General features: G+C 39.2%; 2 protein-coding genes across 7 annotated transcripts in view; both read left to right on the top strand.

Annotated features, from left to right (window-relative positions):
- The window catches only part of rabgap1l (RAB GTPase activating protein 1-like), an 80204-nt gene that overhangs the window by 23245 nt on the left and 34643 nt on the right, over positions 1-22316 (top strand). The window lies entirely within an intron of this gene.
- gpr52 (G protein-coupled receptor 52) lies at positions 3152-7688 on the top strand. Of its 2 annotated transcripts, none has more exons than XM_079889770.1 (2): positions 3152-3717; positions 4256-7688. In XM_079889770.1, the coding sequence occupies exon 2, from the start codon at positions 4723-4725 to the stop codon at positions 5833-5835; it is 1113 nt and encodes a 370-aa protein (XP_079745896.1). In that variant the 5' UTR covers positions 3152-3717; positions 4256-4722; the 3' UTR covers positions 5836-7688. The 2 variants fall into 2 exon arrangements, with proteins under 2 accessions (XP_079745896.1, XP_079745897.1); XM_079889771.1 differs by lacking the exon at positions 3152-3717 and adding an exon at positions 4055-4165.

The raw sequence follows: 22316 nt of genomic DNA, 5'->3' as shown, positions 1-22316 counted from the left end.
TGCCATTCACTCTGGACTATAAGGCTTCTATTAGTGGCCTCATCATACGCCCGTTCCACCTCCCTGAGAATCAATAACCCTCAAACAACATCATTTCATTCTCGCAACGACACGCCAGTCGCCAATGAGAAAGCATTTTGGGTTTGTTTTTACACATGCCTCGCTTTATGGCACTGTAATGTTGGAATGGAATTTGGCCCCTATCTGCACTGCAGAGTAGATGGGGTATGCCTCCCTCATAGCGTGTGTTATCAGACTGTGTCGCCGGGGTCAGTTCATTGCTGACACAGAAATGACAGTTTGCATTACTGAGAGACATACTTCATGCACTCGTCTCCTCTGGTCATGTGCGCAAAGGTTTGAATCACTGCATGCCTCCGGACTGACTGCCAGTTGTTTGTTCAACATTTTAAACATGAAAACTTTTTAATGCGACTATGATGTGATTTATAAGGCGTAAGTGAACTTTTCGTGTCAGGTTTAGACTTCATCTGTAGCAAAAATCTTTTTTTTGTCTAAAAACAACATGAAACGGCGTTTGAAGCATATACATATAGTTTTATTTATATGCAGGTTTATTTCAATTTCCAGTTTACGGGAGGTTATTTTTAAACTTTATTTTATTCATTCAGATTGATTGTATTGTGTATATTTTGAATTGGCTTTTATTTGTAATTTTTTATCATTTTAATTTGAGTTTTTTTTAAATATCATTTTGCGCTTTTGTCATTTTTATTGGTTTTTGTTTTTATATTTATTTTTATATTTTTATTTCAGTGTAAAAAAATGTTGTACTTAAGTTAAAATTATACATATTTTATTACTGTTAGTTCCCAAAGCAACATTTACAGTTTAACTTTTTAAGTCTTAGTTTTTATATAATATTTATATTTCATTTTATTAAATCTATATTTTAATAATAAAAAAAAAAAGAAATTTAAAATTGTTTTAGTCATTAATAACGTCACTGGAAAAGTGGACTATTATACTATTGGTGAAAAGTTTTATTCTCCGCTTATGTGGGTGAAATAGGCTTTTCAGAGAAAGCTGTCATAATTTAAAAAAACCTATTAATTGTGGACACTAAGACCAGTGGCATTTATTCAAAATTTAATTATGATGTAAAGTGTCCAGTTTGATTTCATTACCTTTGCCGTAAATTATGCCAAATCAAGTCCAGCTGTCATAGTGACCTGTACTTGTTCAGCCAGTGCTGTGATGAGAGCCAGAGTGCCCTTCCTGTCCCTGTACAGTCAGAGTCACTTGGATCAAAAGCTCAGGCACCAACAGATGAGGAGGATTATGGTCATTGTTTTCTCTAGCCTTTTCTTTTCCTTTGTGAGTAATCATTTACACAGGCCTCTAGCTGCCACTTTTGTTTAGTAGTATCTTGTTCCACAAGTTATGGATCACCGTATTTATAAATTTTGCCGCCATTCATTTGAACTAAAATCATTTTAAATAATAACCAGGACTATTTTTGTTGAATAAAAACAACAAAGCTCAGTTTTAAATCTTAAACATTAACTACATAATTGTCATTAGCTGCGTTTCCATTACTGTTCAAATTGCGCTAATTGAAATTGAAAATTGAAAATGCGCCCAATGGAAACACGTCAATTTCGCACATATATCGTAAAAAAGTTTTTACGCTGGCATGAGGTGGTTTTTCAGGTAATTCGATAAAGGAATATTTAGCAAAACTGCAATGGAAAGGTTTTTTTTTTTCTCGTTTTTTTTTTTCCGCATTTACAGGTCACCTGGTGTCATTCCTCACATGATCATTCTTTACAGAAGGGGCGGTATGTTTGGACAGAAGACGAGACAGAGTTATTTATTAAACTCATAAAAGACAAAAGAATTATGGGAATACTGAATTCGAAACAACAAAGAAATGCCACAATTTATCAAGACCTCGAAGCAGATAGCAGGGGGAAACGCCCAGAAACATCTCATACGTGGCCGTTCTTAAGTATAAGGGGCTTTCATTGCCATTTAAGCTTGGATAATACGCCTACGTCTCCTTCGATTAAAAATAATGTCTAGTGCGGTGGCTACTATATAAGTAAACCTACTAACATCCGTTGCCATGATTTTTGGAATAACTCATCGTGAGACGAAAAAATTAAGTTTTAGTCGCATAGCATCGGTTAATGGAAACACCGTCATTTTGCAATAGTTTATAATCGACAGTACAAATTTGCGCAAAACTTTTGCAATATTTTCTAAATGGAACCCTGGTCATTGTCAATTATAAGCAACCATTTAGTAATTTCAGGTTTAATGAATATGGAACCCTGTTTCCACTTCCGCAACTCCCATTGAGATGAATAGGGATGCTAAAGGATTGCTTTCTCTGGGAATTATAGACATCATTGAGTGCAGTCTGTAAGGACAAAGTTGCATAAGTGTTGTCTATTTATTTTCATTTTTCCAGCCACGATTTTTTTGTCATCACATTCAGTTCAGGACTGCAAGCTCACAACTCTGCTAGAATATGAAATTGTTTTGCCACGGGGCTTGAACATTTAGCAGCAGTGCAGCTGTGCAGGAAACATTGGCTGTCATTCTCGTAATCCCTTTGTATTTTATGAGCTCCTCTTGTTGTAGTTATGTCTAGCAAACTTGTCAGTAAATCTGCTGAAGATCTGAATTTGTGATTGTGTTAGAGAAGACTCGGGCGATGATATCCTTCCAGGGGAATGAAATCCCCCCCCCCCCCTCCCAGAGTCTCATAATTTGTTTGTTGCACCATGTCAGCTGCTGTGAGGGAGGGTCCTGGCTAACTGAAATGCCTGGCAACTGTAACCAAGGGGCAGGCATTGCTGCGCTTGGGCACTGGTCTGTGTAAGTGACTTGAAGCAGGAAGGAAAATGAGAACGAGGGATAATAAAACAGGGAGCTGTAGGAGATAAAAAGGGAGAGATGGAAGTCTGTGATTATTTTTGAATGGGGAAACCTCTTCAGGGTGTGCAGGAAGAGGAGGATAATGAGAAAAGGGGGAGAACATTGGAAAGAAGGAAAGGGAGAGAGCAGTGTGCTGTGAGGTGTTGTGTGAGAAAGAAGACCTCAGGTGCCGTCAAAAGGGGAGGGAGGAGAGTTGGAGAGATGGTGAGAGGGGAAAGGAGGGAGGGAGCAAATGTGATCGAGAGGCACAGTGGAAGAGAGAGCGAGACTGCGAAGGGGGAGAGGAGAGCCACTGTGAGCCACTCAGCATCTCTGAGCACCAGCAGTGAGGGGCTGCTCTCTCTTCATCGGCTCATTTCTGCTTTGCCGCACGGTTTGGAATAGATCTGTTCAAATTCTTACTGTTCTTACCTTTTTACTGGCCTCAATTTTGAATTATTTATTTCACAGTGCGTTTTGCACTCCGTACGCTCGGCGGGAACTGCTGTCAACCTGCTTTGCCTCGCAGGTCGCAGAGAGCTGACAAGGACAGGAACGGTACGCAGATTTTCCACTTTTGTTAAAGGACTGAGTGTTTCAAAGGAGACTTTCTTACGGAATGTGCATGGTCGCAAGTTGGTGAAGAGATGACGAGGTCTACCTCAGAAAGACAAAAGCTGGGCATGTACAACTAATCAGATGCAGAGACTGGCATGCCATGTGATGTGCACAGCTTTGAACGGAACAGTGGATGGAAACTGAGAACATGTGGAATGCAGACAGGATGCCCAGAGCATGCTGTCCTGACGCTATCTGAGGAGACATCTTCATGTAAGCAGCTATATACCTCTTTCGGAAAACACAGGTCTCCCCTTTTTTTAACGTGCCCTGCTTTTATCCGATATGCATGGTAAAGTTCATGAAAAGTAATTGGATTGGGAGCAAAGAAGACCAAAGCCTTTGCTGTGGCCCCCCAGAACCTGATCTTGAAATTTTGATTAGTTCCGTTTTGCCTCGCTCAGACTCCTGCAGGCTATGAGCAGCGCTCTGTGCAGTGATAGCTCTGGCAACTCTCATATGCTGCTGTCCTGTGTTTGTCTAGAGTGTCTGTGTTTTCATTCGGACTATAGAAAGGGGGTCGATTCAGTGGCCAAGAGGTGCCTATTCCAGAAGCAAAACATGGTGCATGTTATTGTTCTGTGACAAACTAATATGATTGGAATTTTTTTTGAGACATTTGCAATTCTTGAGATAGAAGTTTTGTGGGACTCAGGAGTAGGTATGACCCAAGAACTTTCTTGATATATTTTTTGTTACATTTATCTTATAATATGCTTAATCCTTCTTATATTGTCTTCACTGGTCACAGGAAACCGTTTGATCTTCATTTCCTTATCCAACAATCCTGCACATTTTACCCTTAAGAGGACATCTTAAGGAATTGGTTGACTTCATTGCAGTGCTGTGGACAATTTTGCCATCCGGCCTTCAGCACAGACATGCAACCCTTTTGTGATTGTTCCTGTTTCCAGCAGCCTTAGTTTGTGGAGGAAATATCTCTCTCTGACATTTACTGAACTGCTCCCAAGCATGACTGATTTCAGAGGAGCGCTGGGCACCTTTTTTTCTTCTCCTTACGGACTATATTGATTTTTGCCAATGCTCATTTCATTGAGATCCAGCCATGTGAAAGATCGAGGTAAAGGGGAAAAGACAGAAGATTGAGTTCTGCTGGAAGAGATTACTGAGAAGGCACAGACACAGGATCACTTTGCAGGCCATCTGCACTGCATTTAGGACAACGGAACCTTATCCAAGTGGACAAGGTCCGAGACAATGAACCGGTCGGGGCTGATCGAACCGGTCCCCACTGCGAACGGCAGCCTTAGCAGTCAATTTAGCGTGTCCCTAAACCACTCCTGCCCCCTAAGCTGGGCACAGAATAAGGCTGTGGAGGCTTGCGTCTTAGAGACTGCGGTCATTGTGTTGCTGACTGTACTCATCATCGCCGGGAATTTGACTGTGATCTTTGTGTTTCATTGTGCCCCATTGTTACACCACTACACCACCAGCTACTTCATCCAGACTATGGCGTATGCGGATCTGTTGGTGGGGCTAAGTTGCTTGGTTCCCACCCTTTCGCTGCTCCATTACCCAGCTGGTATCCAAGAGCCAATCACCTGTCAGGTGTTCAGCTACGTCATCTCTGTGCTCAAGAGTGTTTCAATGGCTTGTTTGGCTTGCATTAGCATGGACCGCTATCTGGCTATTACCAAACCCCTCTCCTACAACCAACTGGTAACACCCTGCCGTCTTCGCTGCTGCATTATACTCATATGGATCTACTCTTGCATGGTGTTTCTCCCTTCTTTTTTTGGCTGGGGTAAGCCGGGGTACCATGGGGATATCTTTGAATGGTGTGCCCACTCTTGGCCAACATCTGCTCTCTTCACTGGCTTTGTTGTTTGCCTGCTGTACGCCCCTGCAGCCCTAGTAGTCTGTTTCACCTACTTCCACATCTTCCGCATCTGCCAGCAGCACAATCGAGAGATCAGAGAGCGCCGAGCACGCTTTCCCAGTCAGGAGATGGAAACTGCCGAAGGCGGCAACCAAGCAGGTCATGGGCCAGACCGACGGTATGCTATGGTGCTTTTTCGCATCACCAGTGTCTTCTACATGTTGTGGCTCCCCTACATTTTCTATTTCCTTCTGGAGAGCTCCCATGTGCTGGACAGTCCTGCCCTTTCCTTTGTGACCACCTGGTTAGCTATTAGCAACAGCTTCTGCAACTGCGTCATTTATAGCCTTTCCAACAGTGTATTCCGGCTGGGAATGCGTAGACTCTCGCAGACGCTCTGCTCCTCCTGCTCTTTCAGCCCCTGCACTCATGATGACAAGGACTTTAGCGAGCCAAAGCCGAGGAAGAGAGCCAACTCCTGCTCCATCTGAAGATCTGCAGAGGGTTGCTTGGATCAGTCTTAAGCTCCTAAATGTTATTGCAAAGGATTTGGCCCAGATTTTAATGTAATTGTGACTTGTATTGAAACTTGGTAGCTTCTTATACAGAGATTATGAAGAAACTATCCACAGTGAGGATGAAGTTGTCTAGTAGTCATGTGATCTACATTTCTTGTAAATATTAAGATGACACCTGCCTTGGTCCTGTAAATACCATTGAATGGTCACGGGCCACAACCTGTTTGACAATAGAGATATGCAGTTTAGAGCGTTTGGGAGCAAAATATTAACAAGACAAAGCCAGGGGGTGGGTTCAAAGCTCTTGCTTGTGCTAGCTCTTTCTAAATATCGAGCACACTTTTTAGGCACATTACCCATGTTGCTGGTTTGGTTGTTTTGATATTTGTTGAGTTTTGTGTAGCAGCTGTAGCTATAAAAACAGTTGCTTTTCAAAAGAATGAGAGCTTAAAGACCTTGTTAACTAGTTAATTTTAGCAAAGGTCTTCTCCTAGTGGCTTTTATGGTACAGTGTGTCTTGAATCTAAAATAAACACAGGCAAATCATGTCAAAAGCGATGTAGCAAAGGACAAACAGCTTGGTCTGTCTTTATTTTTTCAAACTCTTCTTTCTAGATCTGATCTTTTTGTAGGAAATCTTGAAATACCACATGCGCACAATATCAACAAATGCCTGGAATAGTTGTGGACTGTAGTTTAGATCCCCAGTGGTGTAAAGCCTTAGCTGTTTGTAATTAGACCTATTTGCCTGCAGTGACCCTTTGAGAAACATGCAACTCAGCATGTTTTATTTTTTAATTTATCTTTTTGCCAGATCAGCTTTAACTTAACTTGACGTTCACATTACCTTGAGCCCAGGTTTTTTTCCACTCACTTTAATGTATGAATGTCCAAAACATATATATATTTTTGTCTTAAGTCTATTGATTCATTTTTCATTCAATATTTTTCATTACGTTCTTAAAGTTATCTCTCTTCCTAATAGATATGTTAAGGAATTTTCTTTTAAGAGTATCAAATGGGTGATGGGAGAATTGAATTGTTTTTCACATTCAAATGCAAGTACATTTTAGAGCTGTGATCTGCAGAAAACAACATGCATACACAAATTGTGTTGTTTTGTTTTTACATTATTCTGTTTTGTAAGATTATTTTATACATTCCAATTCCAATTTTATTTTACATTCCAATTCTTTTCCGCACAGTTATGTGGCTGTCTCTGAAGCATAATACTTACTGTCATATTGGTTTCTGCAATGAATAATGGTGGTTTAATAAAAAACTGCTCCTGCTTTTTTTTGTGTGCATATTTCAGTTTGTTTATGCCTGTAAACATTTATTTGCTGGTTGATGTTACAGCCCTGTACTTGCTAAACTTCCCAGCTCTAAAAAAAAACAATACAACTAGGCTAGTTGATGTGCAGTAGATGAAATGAAGAAAAGAAAAATATAATAAGAATAGAAATTAAATGGTGAGGGTGTTATTTTTTAATTAAAAACTTAGAGTAAATTGACTATTTATTTATTTTTCAACATCCAATGGATGTGAAACTGATGAACTAGCAGTATATTCCTGTATTTATTTTGCTGATGAACCTATGATGTCTCTGTCCAATTTTTTTCTGATTATGAAATAAAGGAATAAAAATACAATATATATATTTTTTTAGTTCAGAGATTTTTTTTTTTTTTTTTTTTGTGAGGCACTTTGGTTTTGCTGTCGCTGCCAGTACAATAAACTTGAACAGTGAACACTGATTTGCGATGACTGCATCTTTTGGCTGTAGTTAATCTGGATTTCACGTCAATAAAATGAAATTTTATCACTTCTCATTCTCTTCTCATTCTCATTTCTCTCTAATGCACAACTTTCTTGATTTCAGCATGGTAAAGATCCTGATTCCTTCTACATCTCAACGTATGTCGACCGACCGTGTAATGTTTCCAGAGCTGTCTGTAGAGGCTGGTCAGAGTTTAAGTTGCCCATGTCCTCTAAGGCTTCAGGGCAAACCGATCCCAGCGCAGCGGCCCCAGACTGCACACACAGCAGGGCTGGCACTCGGCGGCTGCCTCTAAAAAGGTTACAGCTCCCTTCAGAAGGGAAATTACACATGTGCAGTTAGAGCGAGGGGGAAAATGAAGTGACCTTTTTGAAATCTAATGAGCACATCAAATGTTTCCATGATCATGGGAGGCTTTGGACCTTGGCACCAGCATGAATAAAACATGAGTGCTCTCAGCGGTCACTAACAGTACGTCTCATTCCACTTGCTTACACTTGTTATGTGACCTTAAAATGCGTACAACATGCTTCTTGTATCTTTATCATTACTCAACCCAAATACCTTTTCCTCTTTTGATTTGAAATGACAATTTCATATCTGTGGATACCAGGCTGAGGTCTCATTTAAAAGCAGTGTCACTATTGCTGTGGGAGATTTGAGAGCCTAGCGCATCTTAATGGCCGTGTGAATCGATGTTTGGCCGGCACAGTTGCTCCGGGGCACTGGCCTTTGCCGACATTGAAGGTAATGTATGCCTTGTCACAGACGCTGACAAAAAAAGGCTTGTTTTTTTGGCAAATGTTTTGTTTCAGGTCTTTTTGTAGCTTTATTTTTGGCTTGATAAAAATAGAAGACTGTTATAAGTTAATTATTGGCATTTTTTGTACTGTCGCTTGGTTTCCATTCTTTGCTGTCAGCTCACACAGTTGTTTTGAAATGTATTTAATTCTAGCACATTTATGGTAAAATACTTTTTCTTGCAGCTAATGCTGTAAATTATATATACTCCTACGCTGAATGAGTTGTATGTTCATTTGTGCGAATTGGACTACACTGCTAATGCTCAGTGCGTGCAGCCTGCGAGAAAATTCATCGCAATATTTTATTGTACACACACTTTTTATCTTGTATTCAGTTTATCTGATTGATGCAGAAAATGCCTCCATTGAGAAAAGATGCAATTGTTCAAATTTAAGAATCAATATTGAGATTGTTCAAATGAAGATGCAAATAATTTGATATTTTTATGCAGCCCTAGAAATAATGTGTACTTCCATACCAATGCAATTTGTGCACCTATTTGAAATGAGGCAGGAGCACAAGTTGGTTTGGTGTTGTGTGGTTCTTCATGTTTCAGGGTCTCATTATGGCTCCTCTCTTTTCGAGACTCTTGCTGATGCAGCCTGCACAAGAAAGCCTAATGTCAGCGAGATGCTGGTGCAGGTTGAGCTGAGGATAACAGTGCTGGACCCTGTAATGTATTTTTAGACTGCACACGGTCATGCTTCTGTCATGCCCCTGACCTTTTTTATTGTACTTTTAGAAGAAGATTTGAGGTTAGGTGCTAAAAGCAAAACAGGCTTTATATTATCCTCATGATGTGCAAAAGTGTTAAGCACATATTTACAAAATGCTATACGCTGTTCCTTTTCGTGTTTATCGTGTTACTTTTAAGACTTTGTGTCTTGGCAAACTTATATATATATATATATATATATATATATATATATATATATATATAAAAAAATAATAATAAAAAAAAAAATATATATATACATATATTTCACTAACAGGTTAAGTAAATATAATGAATAGGCTAATATAGTGCTTATACGAAATGCTACTCTCTAGAGTTAATTTCATTAGCGAAATAACCTGCTGTTGATACTAAATGCCTGAGGTAAATGCAATGTTACGTGAGATATTATTCTCAAGCTGTTTTTTAAAAATATCTTTCTGCAGTTGAAACACTGGTTGAGAGATGTAAACATATCTATCGATCGATCGATCGTCTTTTCTTCTGTACTTTTTACTGGTAGCAAACAGCATTACATTACTGCGTGCTCCCCCCTCTGGATTGTAGTGTGGCTCGCCTGTGACTGAATGTATTCGTCGTGCGACTGCATGCACCGATCCGTTAAGTCCGTACTGTACTGTTCGTTATGAATGCATCATGTACCGTTACACACCTAATATATGTATATCGATCAGGGGCGTGCGGTCCATATGAGCTGCGAATGCTCTGCATACCCAAGCCATTTGTGTATTCGCTAATTAGTATTAACACTAAATGACCATAAATTTCCTTATTTAAGGTGTACCATAAAGCTTACATGATAACATTTTGGTAATATTTACGTACGTCTGTCATTTATTTATTTGCGAAAAGATGGTTATTTTCTTCAAATGTGCCAGTTATGGAGGGTTTCGGTAAGCGGATCCACAACTGCTTTGGCGCCTACACTCTGTTGTTATGTGTCGTCTGCGAGTCGTTCGCCCAAGCGGTGCTGGTGCTGCCAGATATCGATCAACGAAAATCACATTGTATTTGATGCAAAACTAGATAGACTAAATAAAATGAAAAAAAGTCTTATCTGAAACTATTTTCATAGTATTTCATATTTATTTATTTTTTTTAGGATTTTTTTTTTTTTTTTTTTTTTTTTTTTTAACTGTTAAAGACAGAGCTACTGTAAGAAAACCTACTGTAACTATCCAAAGTTGTTAATCGATAGTCTATGCGTTTATTAAAGTCATTAATTAGCATTTTTATAGTTATTATAATTCAATTTTATGTGTATTTTATTTATAATAGGCTACTAATATGATACTTTTTAAAATTCGTAATAAACGAAATACTTCTGGCATACATTTAAATTGCCACCTGCCATGGTGTTTCTTATTTGTCGTCTCTGATTTAGACCTTTTATACCGTTTTACCGATTTAAACCTTTTGTGATACCGCCGTACCATTTAAAGGTGAACTATGTATTTTCTGCGAGACTACTGGCAATATAATATAATGTAATGTACATATTAAATATGCAGTTACTGTTCAAAATCACGTCTATCACACTTGTTTGCTGTGGAGTCTTATGTTAAGTAGCATTTGCCTGTAAGAGTGAACAATTTCGTGATTTCTCTTGATGTTGCTTCTTTTCTCGTATACTTGAAGACATTTGGTTCACCCTGCCAGTCTTTCATCCATATTCATGGACACAACTGAGTGGAGCTTACCGTCCAGGCCTGTGAATATTTATGAAAATCCTTTGCGTGCCATATTATGAATTCCTTTTAATATTAATCTGTGCTGCCACACAGCTTCAAGAGGCATTCTCCTCCATCAAAAGGATCTGAGTTGCACGACGGTGAGCGGGAGGAACACCTGGCCCTTTCTGTCGCTAATCAAAGGTGAAGCACTCGCGCATCCGCATTGGACACAATGCTAATCACCATTGTCTCTGGACCTAATGGCTGTTTATTAGGGCTTCTCTCTCTTCACATTCTCTAAGTGGGATATTGGTACTTGTGGTGTAAAGTGAGTGTTTAAAAGGATACCTAACCCACCCAGGCACTCTTCACGCTGTTATCTGTGGGTGGTCTAGGTTAGTGGTTAGATCTGTGGCAGTAACTGAAAGGTTGTGGGTTGTAACCCCAAAAGGAACAGTCTATGAAAGTTTGTCATTGTACTTCTAGGCAAGAAACTTTGTTTAATGTAGTGTTGCACTGCATTGAAAATCGAATACTTCCCTACTATATCGTATGCGAAATACAGTACAGCAAAAGAGTAGTATGTCCAAATACACAGTATTTAAAAAAAAAAAAAAAAAGTAGGCGAAACAACATGAGGGTGAGTAATTAATTACAGGATTTTCATTATTGGGTGAACCATCCCTTTAAACTGACAGCGCTATAGCCATCCCTGGTCCTCACATATTAGTTTGCTCTCGGTTCTGTTCCCAGTTGCATTAACCTAAGAAAATCTCTTCCCTTCGTTAACCCTACCCAGATTAATCCGTACATCTGTAATGAAGCTGGCTAATGTTTTTTGATGTGTTATGCAATACAGCGCAAAGATCCCACACTTAGCAGACGATTAGCGATATAGCCGTGAGGTCTGAGGATTCTCCGACTCTGTACTGCCGGCCCTGACCCACTCATGAGCAGCTGAATGGCCCGCGGTCTGTTGATGCTAACATTCACGGACAGCTGTCCACTCCTCACTATTAGGCTGGTCGCATGCCCATCCGAGAATACTGCCATCTGTCCTTTTGTACATGCTGGAGCTGAGGAATTTTGGGAGGTTGGGGATAAGACTTTTTTTGGGGGGTGGTTCATGACCATGGTCTCCAAAGCTGAGATGGTTTTCCATCAGTAAGTATAATCTTGATAAGTATACATTTTGTTGCGGCGAGCTATCCAAAATTTCCAATGCATTCATCACAGATTGAAAACTTGGTAAATGTTACAGAATTGGAAGAGCAAAAGTCCATTTTTGACCTTTTTTTATTTGGGCGAGGACAAAAGATATAAAGCTTTTTTAATAAACTTTATCTTATGTTATCTTAACTTGATCTTATTGGATGAAGAACATTATAATAGTATTCTTCATCTACATGCAATAAGGATGGAAAATATTAGAATATTATTTATGTAAGGGAAAAAAATATGTATGTTGATTTTTATTTATTTATTTTTTAAATGCCAAATTGTCACCAAGATAATACTATCTAGGTGGCTAATGTAGATGTTAGTAAGTATGAAAATGCATTGCTAAATTAATAATAATTATCTTACTCTTCTGGTAAAAAAAGACAAAAATTGGCAGGGCAAATAAAAATCTGAACTAGCAGAAAAATTATTGTCGAGCCCTTGTTTATAGGGCTAATATATATTTAGCTCATACCCACTGGCTTGATGCCAGTGCCATTGCAGCTCCCGCAGGAGTGAACCCAGCTGTTGAGTCCTGGCAGCTCATGCAGACCTGCCATCCCCAGCATGCAGGATCCAAACTTGGCATGTCTTCACACTTACTTCCTCCATTCTCTCAGGTGAGGCCCCACCTCTGCTAGGATGCTGAACCACGTTGCTTTCCAAGGGATTTCAGATATCTCGCTCTAAATGAAATACCATGAGACATCCGTTCTGTCTCCAGCAGCGTTCTTGGAGTATCACCAGACTTCATTTGGCTGCACCACAGTGGCCACCCAAGGGAACATCGATGGACCCCCTCCTGCTCTGGACTTGCTTTGAGACGTGGATTAATTATAACTGAAAATGAGTGCCTAGGGGTTGCATGATATGCTAGTCGATTTCTTATCAAAACAATACTCGAGTAACTCGACTACTCGTGGTTCATGCTACTGGAAATGAAAAGACATGAAATAGTTCTTATCAATAAATATTTATTAATTCACAACCTAATGCAACAATTACATAAGTAAACTCTCAAAACATTATAACTATGACATTACATATTTTAATTTTCATGTAACGGAGTAAAGCCAAATAAATAGCCGTTCTTGCCGCTCATAATGGAAGCGAAGCGGTCGTGCGGTGCGCTAGTTTTTCCAGGCGCCGATGCCTCGGCGAGATGAAAACATCTCAACTTTTTAGAATGCAGCAAGCGTTGCAATGTGGCAAAGACCAACCAATCACCTTCGGCCTTTCCGTAACATCATCGAAAGTTTGGCCGAACAGCTGATCATAGCTGTACTGGGCGGGTTTTTATTTCTCATCTCCATAAATATATCTAGTAGTAAAGCTAATGCAAGGGCTAGAAATCAATCAATCCTTTGCTGATACTTCTTCGTCATCATGGAGAGCGCAGTTCATGGTTGCATAGCAACGACAGACGCCATGGGAGCGCAAGCACTTGTGGAAAGGACACAGCCACGCTTTCCACGCGTTTTTTTTAGACGCGATATGTGAACGGCCCCTTACAGAGTTGGCAAATTACCATATTTTTGTCATCCTTCATGAAATGTGTGCTGTCTGTTGGTGACGTTCGCTATTTTGAATTAATTTATGGTTAATGCACACTCGAGTAGTCGATTATTTCCGACAGCGCCAACTAGTGGTTGAACTAGTCGATCTCTCTATGCAAGTCCTAGCCTAGACATTATGTTTTCACGTGCAGTGCCCTTTTCCTCTCCCATCTCTTTGGATATGGGACTTTCAGGTGGTTGTTGCTTGACTATTACGACATCTGGTGCCATAGTGCAGGCAAGAGAGCTCCAGATGTTCCTGTGAACGATAAGGGAGAGGAAGAAAGGAGGTGGTGGAGTTGGAGGGTAATGGAAGAGCATCTATTTTAGGCAAGGAGATTCTGTGCTGCACACTTGTGAATCAATGATGTGATTGCTATTATTGTTCTATATTGTATATATAAAAAAACTCAAATATATTAGGTAAAATATTTATAATATAATTTAGGGCTGGACGATATATCGCAAATGTACATTTTGCGATATGCATATAGCCATGTCTTGCAATGTCTGAATGATTTTAGGGTATCTCAAAACATTGCGAAAAAAAGGTTATTAAGTGCAATAAGCTGCGGACAACAACTTATTGTGGTTCTCGCGCTGACACCCCCCCCCCCCCCCCAAGCTCATGCACAGAAAGCCTCCTCTCAGATCCCGAATTCAGTTCACTTTTGCGCCTTTTAACCCTCGAACGGTCAGATACACACACCGTTATCTCAAAATGCCCAGTATTCATGTAAACACTGTCGGGTATGTCTTAATTGAACAAACATTTGGGAAAGAAATCGGATGCGTGTCAATAATCCGAGCATTAGGTCTTAAAGTGACAGCAGCCTAATACAGTAAACATGCTGTCTGCCAAACAGTAAACTCACTGCTCTTGACTGAATAACTTTTGTAGCTTTAATATGAATCAAATGTATATTTATTTTATGTGAATACTGCAGTGTTTTAGTTTTACATTTGATTATTCGGTTTCTGTATTGTTTCTTTCTTGAATACTACTGTTAAATAGATTTAATGTAGGCCTACCTGAAAAAACTTGTTTTCAGGTGTATATAACTATAGATTGCCATGTTGAGCAAAGAGTTGTCGGTATTTAAATAGTTTTTTTTATTTTTTATTGTTTGTTTAAATTGTTGTTTGTTTAAATTGACATGCAATGCTAAAACACTGCTGTTCAGTTTCAGTTGTAGTGATGCTTTCTTTTCCCAGAAAGAATGTGAAACAAGTTTTTAAATGTATATTTAAATATAATTTAAAGGGATTTTACTCACTAATTATTTAATTATTTAACATGTTGTAGCCCCAATCATTATAGACTATGATTCAATTAATTTTATGTATAAATTGCATTTTTAAATTCAAATTAATTTATGATTTATTTATAATATATTTCAATTGTAACTCATAATAGACTAAGATTATTTTTTTGACTACAAAAATGCATTTTATATATTTAAATACTTTTTTCAAAGTAAAAATATAAACAAACATGTTGTTAAAATACATTTTCAGTATGACCCATGTGTGAGCTAAGCCTAAAATTGAAACTGTTTCCGCGTCTCCGTTGAATGGATTGGTTGGAGAGCGCTTGCAGAATCCTGGCGCTTGAATATCAAAACTCCAGTTCTGTGCCAGTCTATTTTTGGATATATTTGAATATTAATAATTCCGGGTTGCAAATTCTTCAAATAAGTCCTGTGTGGAGGGGAGAACACAGTCGTCTTACATTGTCATGGAAACCACGAGGAAATTTTTACCCCATCGATGTTTCACTTTTGATCATGAGAAATTAATTAAAATCATCGAGAGCGGGACGACGTGCATCCACAGGCAGTGTTTCCGTCCCTTAGCGCCACATCGCTCCCTATTGTTTTCCATGCAAAACCGCCAAGGGATCATGTGCCTGAGCCTGAAATGGCAGCTAATGTCATTAGCGGGTGAACAAACGGGTTATGAAAACGCACAAGGGGAGGAGTGAGAAGGACAGAGAGAGAGTGTACCGTGTGTCCCAGAGGAATTGTTCTAGCACTCTTGAGATATTCATGACTTAATGACAGAACAAGTGTCACTTTTGGAGAGCGTGTTTTCACATGTTCTCTCGGGGGTTGCTGTGCTGGCGTGTTGCGGAGAGATCAGACCGAAGCTAATGACCCTGATGGTAATGAGACAGCATTCGCTCTCTGCAGGTCTCCGCAGACAAACCAGACGAGGCCCCGACCTGTCTTTTTTTTTTTTCTTTATCCCCTTGAATTTTCTCTCATTTGCGCAAACCTTTGCTCTCTATCTCTCGTTCTCCACCTTTCTCTCTGGACTTGTCTCCTGCCACGCTCTGGCAGGCTGCCTCTGAACAGACTTCACTGCATGCCAAGCCATTTACAAATGCCTTCACTTTCCAAGCACTTTTTTGCCGCTCATCCAACCTGCCATTGCAGGTCATATTGAGATGAAATCAAAATTGGCCTTGGCATTGGTTTACATAATACTGGTCGTCTTATGATTTTTTTACACAAAAAAGGTCACTTTTTTGTTTTATTTTTACACTATTTTGTCATACCATAATCATCAGATCATATATACATACACACACACACACACACATACACAAACGTAATTGTTATAAAATACTTAAATGTTATTTCTGTCAACTGAAATCAATCATTAAATTTAAATTAATTAAATTACCTTAATTTTAGTCAGATTGACATTGACAAAAATAACTTTAGTGATGTAATTAACATTTTAGTATTTAATGTAACATTTATTTTGTGTATTTATCAGATTAATCTTATATCTGGATAGGATGCGTTTGGATGAGTTAATTAACCTGCTAGCAAATTGCTTTGGTTTATCAAGTGGGTCAACCTACAAGATTTATTGCCTATGATCAGATTATTTGAAAACATTGCTGTTTTGCACTAGTTGCGCACCCCCCCCCCCCCCCCGTCATATTTTAATCAATAGTATGTTTTAATTCAAATCTCTTAATTATTACCATGATGCTCAATTTTCTTCTCGTCTTTATTACTGTTGACGAAAAACCTGAAAAAATACATTTTAGTCTTTCATCGAAATGTAATAATTTGTTCCGTCCCTTGCTTGACTTCCCTTTTCGATATTTCCTCATTTGTTACACTTTGAATGTCCTGTTTAATTCGGAAGCAGGTCACATTAGAGAAGTAAATGCGAATGTTTCAACAGTTGAAGCTTTTCCACTTAAAAAGGAAAATTTAATTTACTCACCAGATTTTTTTCCCCATACAATGAAAGTCAATGGGTTCCTAACAATGTTATTTTGGACCCCATTGACTATCATTGTATGGATAAAAACAGTTAAAACATTCTTCAAAATACCCTTTTTTATGTTTCACTGAAGAAAGTAAGTCATACAGGTTTGGAACATCAACATTTCTAATTTTCAAGGGCTGAACTATCCCTATAAGCCTTAGTACTGGTAGCCAGAAGGTTACTGGTCCGAACCGTGCAAGGAGTGAGTGAAATTGGTCGTGTGGAGAGAAATAAAGATTGTCGTTGTGCCTTTTCCCTAAAGGTTGCCCCTTTGTCACACAGGTTTGGGTTGAAGGAGCGAGACCGATTGAGTCAAATCGTGGACTTGACACCTTGTGAGGAAAAGCAGGTCACCAAGAACAATGAAGGATCGCTTCGACACCACTGTTCCCTTATCAGCCAGGCTCCACTCACAGCCCTTTAATTCATCACCGACTGTATGAAAAGCCCTATTCCCCTCTGAGACGACGCTCTTATTTCCAATCATCTCTGTGGGTTCGGCCAGATCTGTCATAGTTTAATCTACTTGACCTGAGGTGAATCTTTTGGGTCCTTACTTTCCCCATGGAAACACATTCTACCTTTGCTTCTTTGTGTAAACGTGGGATTAGTTGTTCATTTGAATGAAGTATCGACAAGACGAGAGTTCCTGTCACTAGCTCTCAAGGTTTTTTTCCCCTTGAATCTCCCAAGACTTCACGTCTTGTAGCTATGGCAACTTAATTCAGGAAAACTTTTGAGTATCCTTTTTTTAGGCTGAAAAATAATAGCCATTAAAATAGAAATTTCTCTGCTTATTATGTCCATATGCCATCTTGAGGAGTTGAGACGCTGCTTTCGATCGGTTTCTTGCGGTTCTCTAAATTCCCAGGTGTCTGGAGCCTGTACTTCTGAGTTCCTGTCCCAAATGTCACCCTTAGCCCTTGTGGTCCTTATTTGGTGTTCATTGACGGTCCATAGCATCCTTATGAAACCTAAAGTGTCAAATGGAACACGTGGCCATCGGAAGACCACAAGTACACATCAAGCATGCCGTTTGGGACACATCCTGTATCTAAGTGTGTCCTCTCAAGTTGTCGGTTTCTCAAAGGTCATCTGGGTTAGTTTCACATCCACTACATGTTCGCTACATTTCCCATGTGTGAAGTGCTTCCTGCATCCACCTATTTCAGTTCCTCAGATTGCTTTGGGATGTCTTGAAGGGTCATGCGTTAGTTGCCGTCGCCCCTTTTTCACTGGTCTGTGAACTGTGTGGCCTTTTTCTTCCATAATAGTGAAGTCTAAGTTTTCTAAAGAGAAAACTGGCCCAAGGCGTAAAGGGCACCTTCCATCTAGGCACTCACATCACAAATGGATAGGTAAAGAACATCCACTGTCCCCAGGTGAAAAGACAAATATAGCCACCATTCAGCGAGGCTCCACAACCGAAAACCTGCTTGGCGGCCGTTAGAGATGTTGAAAATATTAACCCCATACTAAAATAAAAAAGCAGTAACCTTTTTCTGCAGTATCAGTAATACAGAGTATCACTACGCCGTTGAGTAAATACAAACAAGCATTCTGTGCATTAGGCAGCCCACTGTCTATTTATTTTTGGTGAAATTAATCAAATTAATTAATTAAGCCAAGTTTTATTTTGTTACCCTTTTCTTTAAAAATGCTCAATATATCTGTTGTATCAACCGATAAATGACTTTATAAAGTTATCAAGTTATCGATTTTGGTCTTATAAGAAATATATATTGTAGATTGATGTCTAATATCAGCTAATATAACAGTTATTGGTTAAATATCTGTTATCAGTATTGGTCCAAATTTCAGTGGATCCCTAGTTTATTAAATAATTACTTTGATTTAATTAATTGAGAATCACTTGAACACTACATGTCATTGTTTTAATTCAAATTATTAATATTTAATACAGTATTTAGTACTGGTTTAAATAATGTCTTTGATAACATGCTAGTTTTTGCTGTGATATTTAAATTAGTATCTATAATCTTAAAATCTCACTGGTATCGATGTCAGTGATTTTGGTTTTGTGACAATTGTAGTCGATGTATCCGTAGCCATCGCAAGTGTTCTTTCGAATTAGATCATTAGCATGCCCAATGAATTAGCATTCAACACAGTACTGGCAATTAAAAGAGCAGTGACGACACGCTGACAGACGAGTTAACAGTCTGTCCTGAGGACCAGATGTTGCAGGCCCTCGGGAGACCGAAAAATCCTCGAAGAGCCATGACAGAACGGAGCTCCGCGGGCTCTCTGGTTTTTAATGAACTTGGTGACACAGTCTCAACATTTGATGGAAGTTGTGAAACTCGTAATCCAGAAAATGTTTACATTTAGATGGAAGGGATATCATCAGACTTGCATCTTCAAGTGTACACTGCAGTTTTAAACTCAAGTTAGCATACGCCTCGAGCTGTAATCTCAGTCAGTCCCAAGCTTTCCGTGATTACAGTTTTTTTTTTTATCGCCTTTTGCACGAAGTCCTCGGTCTTTTGCAGTTGTTTAGCCGTGGATTGTATATGCATGTGAGGTCTGTTGATTCGGGTGTGTTTTCGCACTGTGACACAGTTAATAACCGGCCGTCAATGCGATCACACACCGCGCTGGCATGCATTATGCATGAACAAGATTAATCTGTCTTGGTGCTTGCGAAGCATAGAGAACACTTCAGCCCTCCTTCCTCGCTCTCTTTTCTCCCCTTCTCTTCCTCCTCTCAGGCACCTTTTATTTTGCTGCTGCAAGGTTGGCTGTTGTGATCAGGCTAATGCTGCAGTTTGTCAATTTCAATTACGGCCCTCTTTGAACTGCGCCGATTCCAGCCAGGGAAGGAATAGAGGAGGTAATATTCCTACTGTCAATCACCTGCGATTTTTCTGCCTCGCCTTTTCCTTCACTTCTAATTTTAACCTCAAGCACTCCGAGGTTCATCGCTGGAAGGTTAAAGTGGTCAGGGGATTTACTTTATCATACAAAAGAGGATTCTCTCTTTGTAGACATGTAACGCTATCATCGCAAAGCTACTTTTTTTGTCCTCCTAAAACATTTATAGAAACTAAGCTGTAAAAAGGAGTCATCTACCGGTATATATACCATATATCTGTATCATGTCGGTTATTGGCCGATATTAGTTATTTTTAGGAAATGTGTTATTTTGTATACTGTACATTTATAATGATGCTTGAATTCAATTTAGCTTTTAAAATTATTGATTTCTTTAGTGTGGTTTTTTTTTTGGTTAAAATTAATTTTATAGAATATAATTTTAGTATCGAACATTTATCGGTTTATTAGCCATAACATCGGTGTCAGGTAGAGTTTTAATATGGGCGCACCCCTATTTCATAATCATCAGTTTTTCATACAGAACGTGAAATTAATTTAGGATTTTGTAATACAAGTTCAACTCGGAATCATTTCTCACAGACTTTCACTGTCTTGAAATCAATTAAGAAAATTTATACTGTACATTGACATGTTACGATGCCTAATTTTATTTGTAGCATTTAAAACAGTTGATTGTAGATTTCAGTATTTAATTTAAAAAATACATATTACATTTTTTTTTTGATATTTTTTTATTTTTTGTATCTAAAACAAATATTGACTCAATATAGTATTGAATTTTAATAGAAGTTATCAATTGTCAGCCATAACATGAAATAATTTGTAGAACTTTTTTAATATCTGCAATTATAAGCAAACAAAATTGTGGTATTATTGGCATTTAAGACTTAATTTCCTATTTATGTTGTTATGCAGGTTATTTCATGTTCTATTCAGCTCAACAGCAACGGTCAGCATCTTTAATTTCATCTTCCGCAGCTGAACAGCATGAGATCTTGTAATCGTTTTCCACAGACCCCGGCGTGACCTATAATGTTGCATATTACAGCATCGTGAGTTGACGGAGCAGATTCGGATCCCCGTAGTAACATCTACAGCTCCACTTGGAGCAGATTCGGCTTTTGATAGTGCATCACGCCACTTGTGTACTCTCTTCTCCTGGTGTCACATCTGAAAAATAGGTCAGCTCGCCCCGGGTGGGGCTCTGGTGACAGCCGCTTTGTTGTCAGACCCGCACAAGATCGGCGCTGACTGGCTTAGAACCCAGTGGGAGGCCCGGCACAAACTTCAGAGGCTCTTTCGCACTGTGTGCCCACCACGGAAAGTTCTAGAGTGACTGAGCGAGCCTGACGGCAGCTTCTCGGAGACAGCGCGCCTGTCTCAGTCACTGTGCCTCCACACCAGCTTGTCATGCTGCATCTCTCAGTCCAGCTTGCACTAATGTTTTTTGCTGTCATCCCGGATTTCAGAGCGACTCGCTCTGTTCTTGCGGGAGACTCTGCTTGGAGCTTTTAGCCCCGGCGTTGCTGTGACCCAACCGACCGACTTTCACCGTTCTAGGACGTGCTGAGGTGCAGTACTGCCTGTCATTTCGGGGCGTTAACAAGATGAGCGGAGGCCCTGTGAGCTTCAGGGTGAAGTGCGCTGTGGAAAGAACACATCTGTTGATGCCCTTTTGTGGCAGCTCATTTGTACGGCCCAATTCACACAAGGCAGCATGTCAAACTGTTCTAAGCATATGTGAAGGAAGCCCCGTTTTTTAGTTCCTCTCATTTTTATTAGTGTGATACTAGGTGCTACCCCATCTTTAATCTTTCCAGAGCTGCTTTTACTTTATATGATAACTTTCATTAATGACATTTATAATGCAGTTTTTTCTTTTCGTTTATTTTTTATATGTAGTATAGAATCGTAATATCCATTTTTCAAACTATACATTAAAGGGTTGGTATACACCCTTTTCACAAGATGTAAAATAAGTCTTTGATGTCCCCAGAGTGTGTACTGTATGCGAAGTTTTTCAAAAAACGCACCGTTTGTACAAAAACGCACCGTTTTTGTGTCTGTCCCTTTAAATGCAAATGAGCTGCTGCTCCCGGCACAGGGGGTGGAGCCACAACGACTTGTGTTCTTAGCAGCTTCGATTACCTCACACAGACATGCACTGAACATTTCGAATGGAGAGACTCAAGAAGTGACAACATGTGGACAACATTTCTGAATGGTTAATTGATGAATTTATGTAGCTTATGTGTAGTTATCTTCTAGTCATTGATTAGCATATTCTCTCTTGATCATCTATAAATCGTGTTCCAGGGGCGAGGTTTATGTACATTTTAGGGTTTGTGATGTCACTAACCCAGGAGGAATGTCGTGTAGTCCCTTTGTTGTAGTTAAACCAGCCGTTTGTTGTAGACCTTAAAAAGCAATTTCTTTAAAAGCAAATATCTCCCTTTGCTTTGAACTTTGAGCGTTGTAACTTTGCAGATGTTGTTTATGCTCAAACAGCAACATTACACACTAACTAAAGTTA

Source organism: Squalius cephalus, assembly GCF_949319135.1.
Source record: "Squalius cephalus genome assembly, chromosome: 13".
Classification (NCBI taxonomy): domain Eukaryota; kingdom Metazoa; phylum Chordata; class Actinopteri; order Cypriniformes; family Leuciscidae; genus Squalius; species Squalius cephalus.
Note: the sequence above shows the minus strand (reverse complement) of the source record. Positions and strands in the feature narration are given on the sequence as shown.

Bases quoted from the DNA above. Each gene is read 5' to 3' on its own strand.
- gpr52 (XM_079889770.1), top strand. From the start codon at position 4,723: ATGAACCGGTCGGGGCTGATCGAACCGGTCCCCACTGCGAACGGCAGC.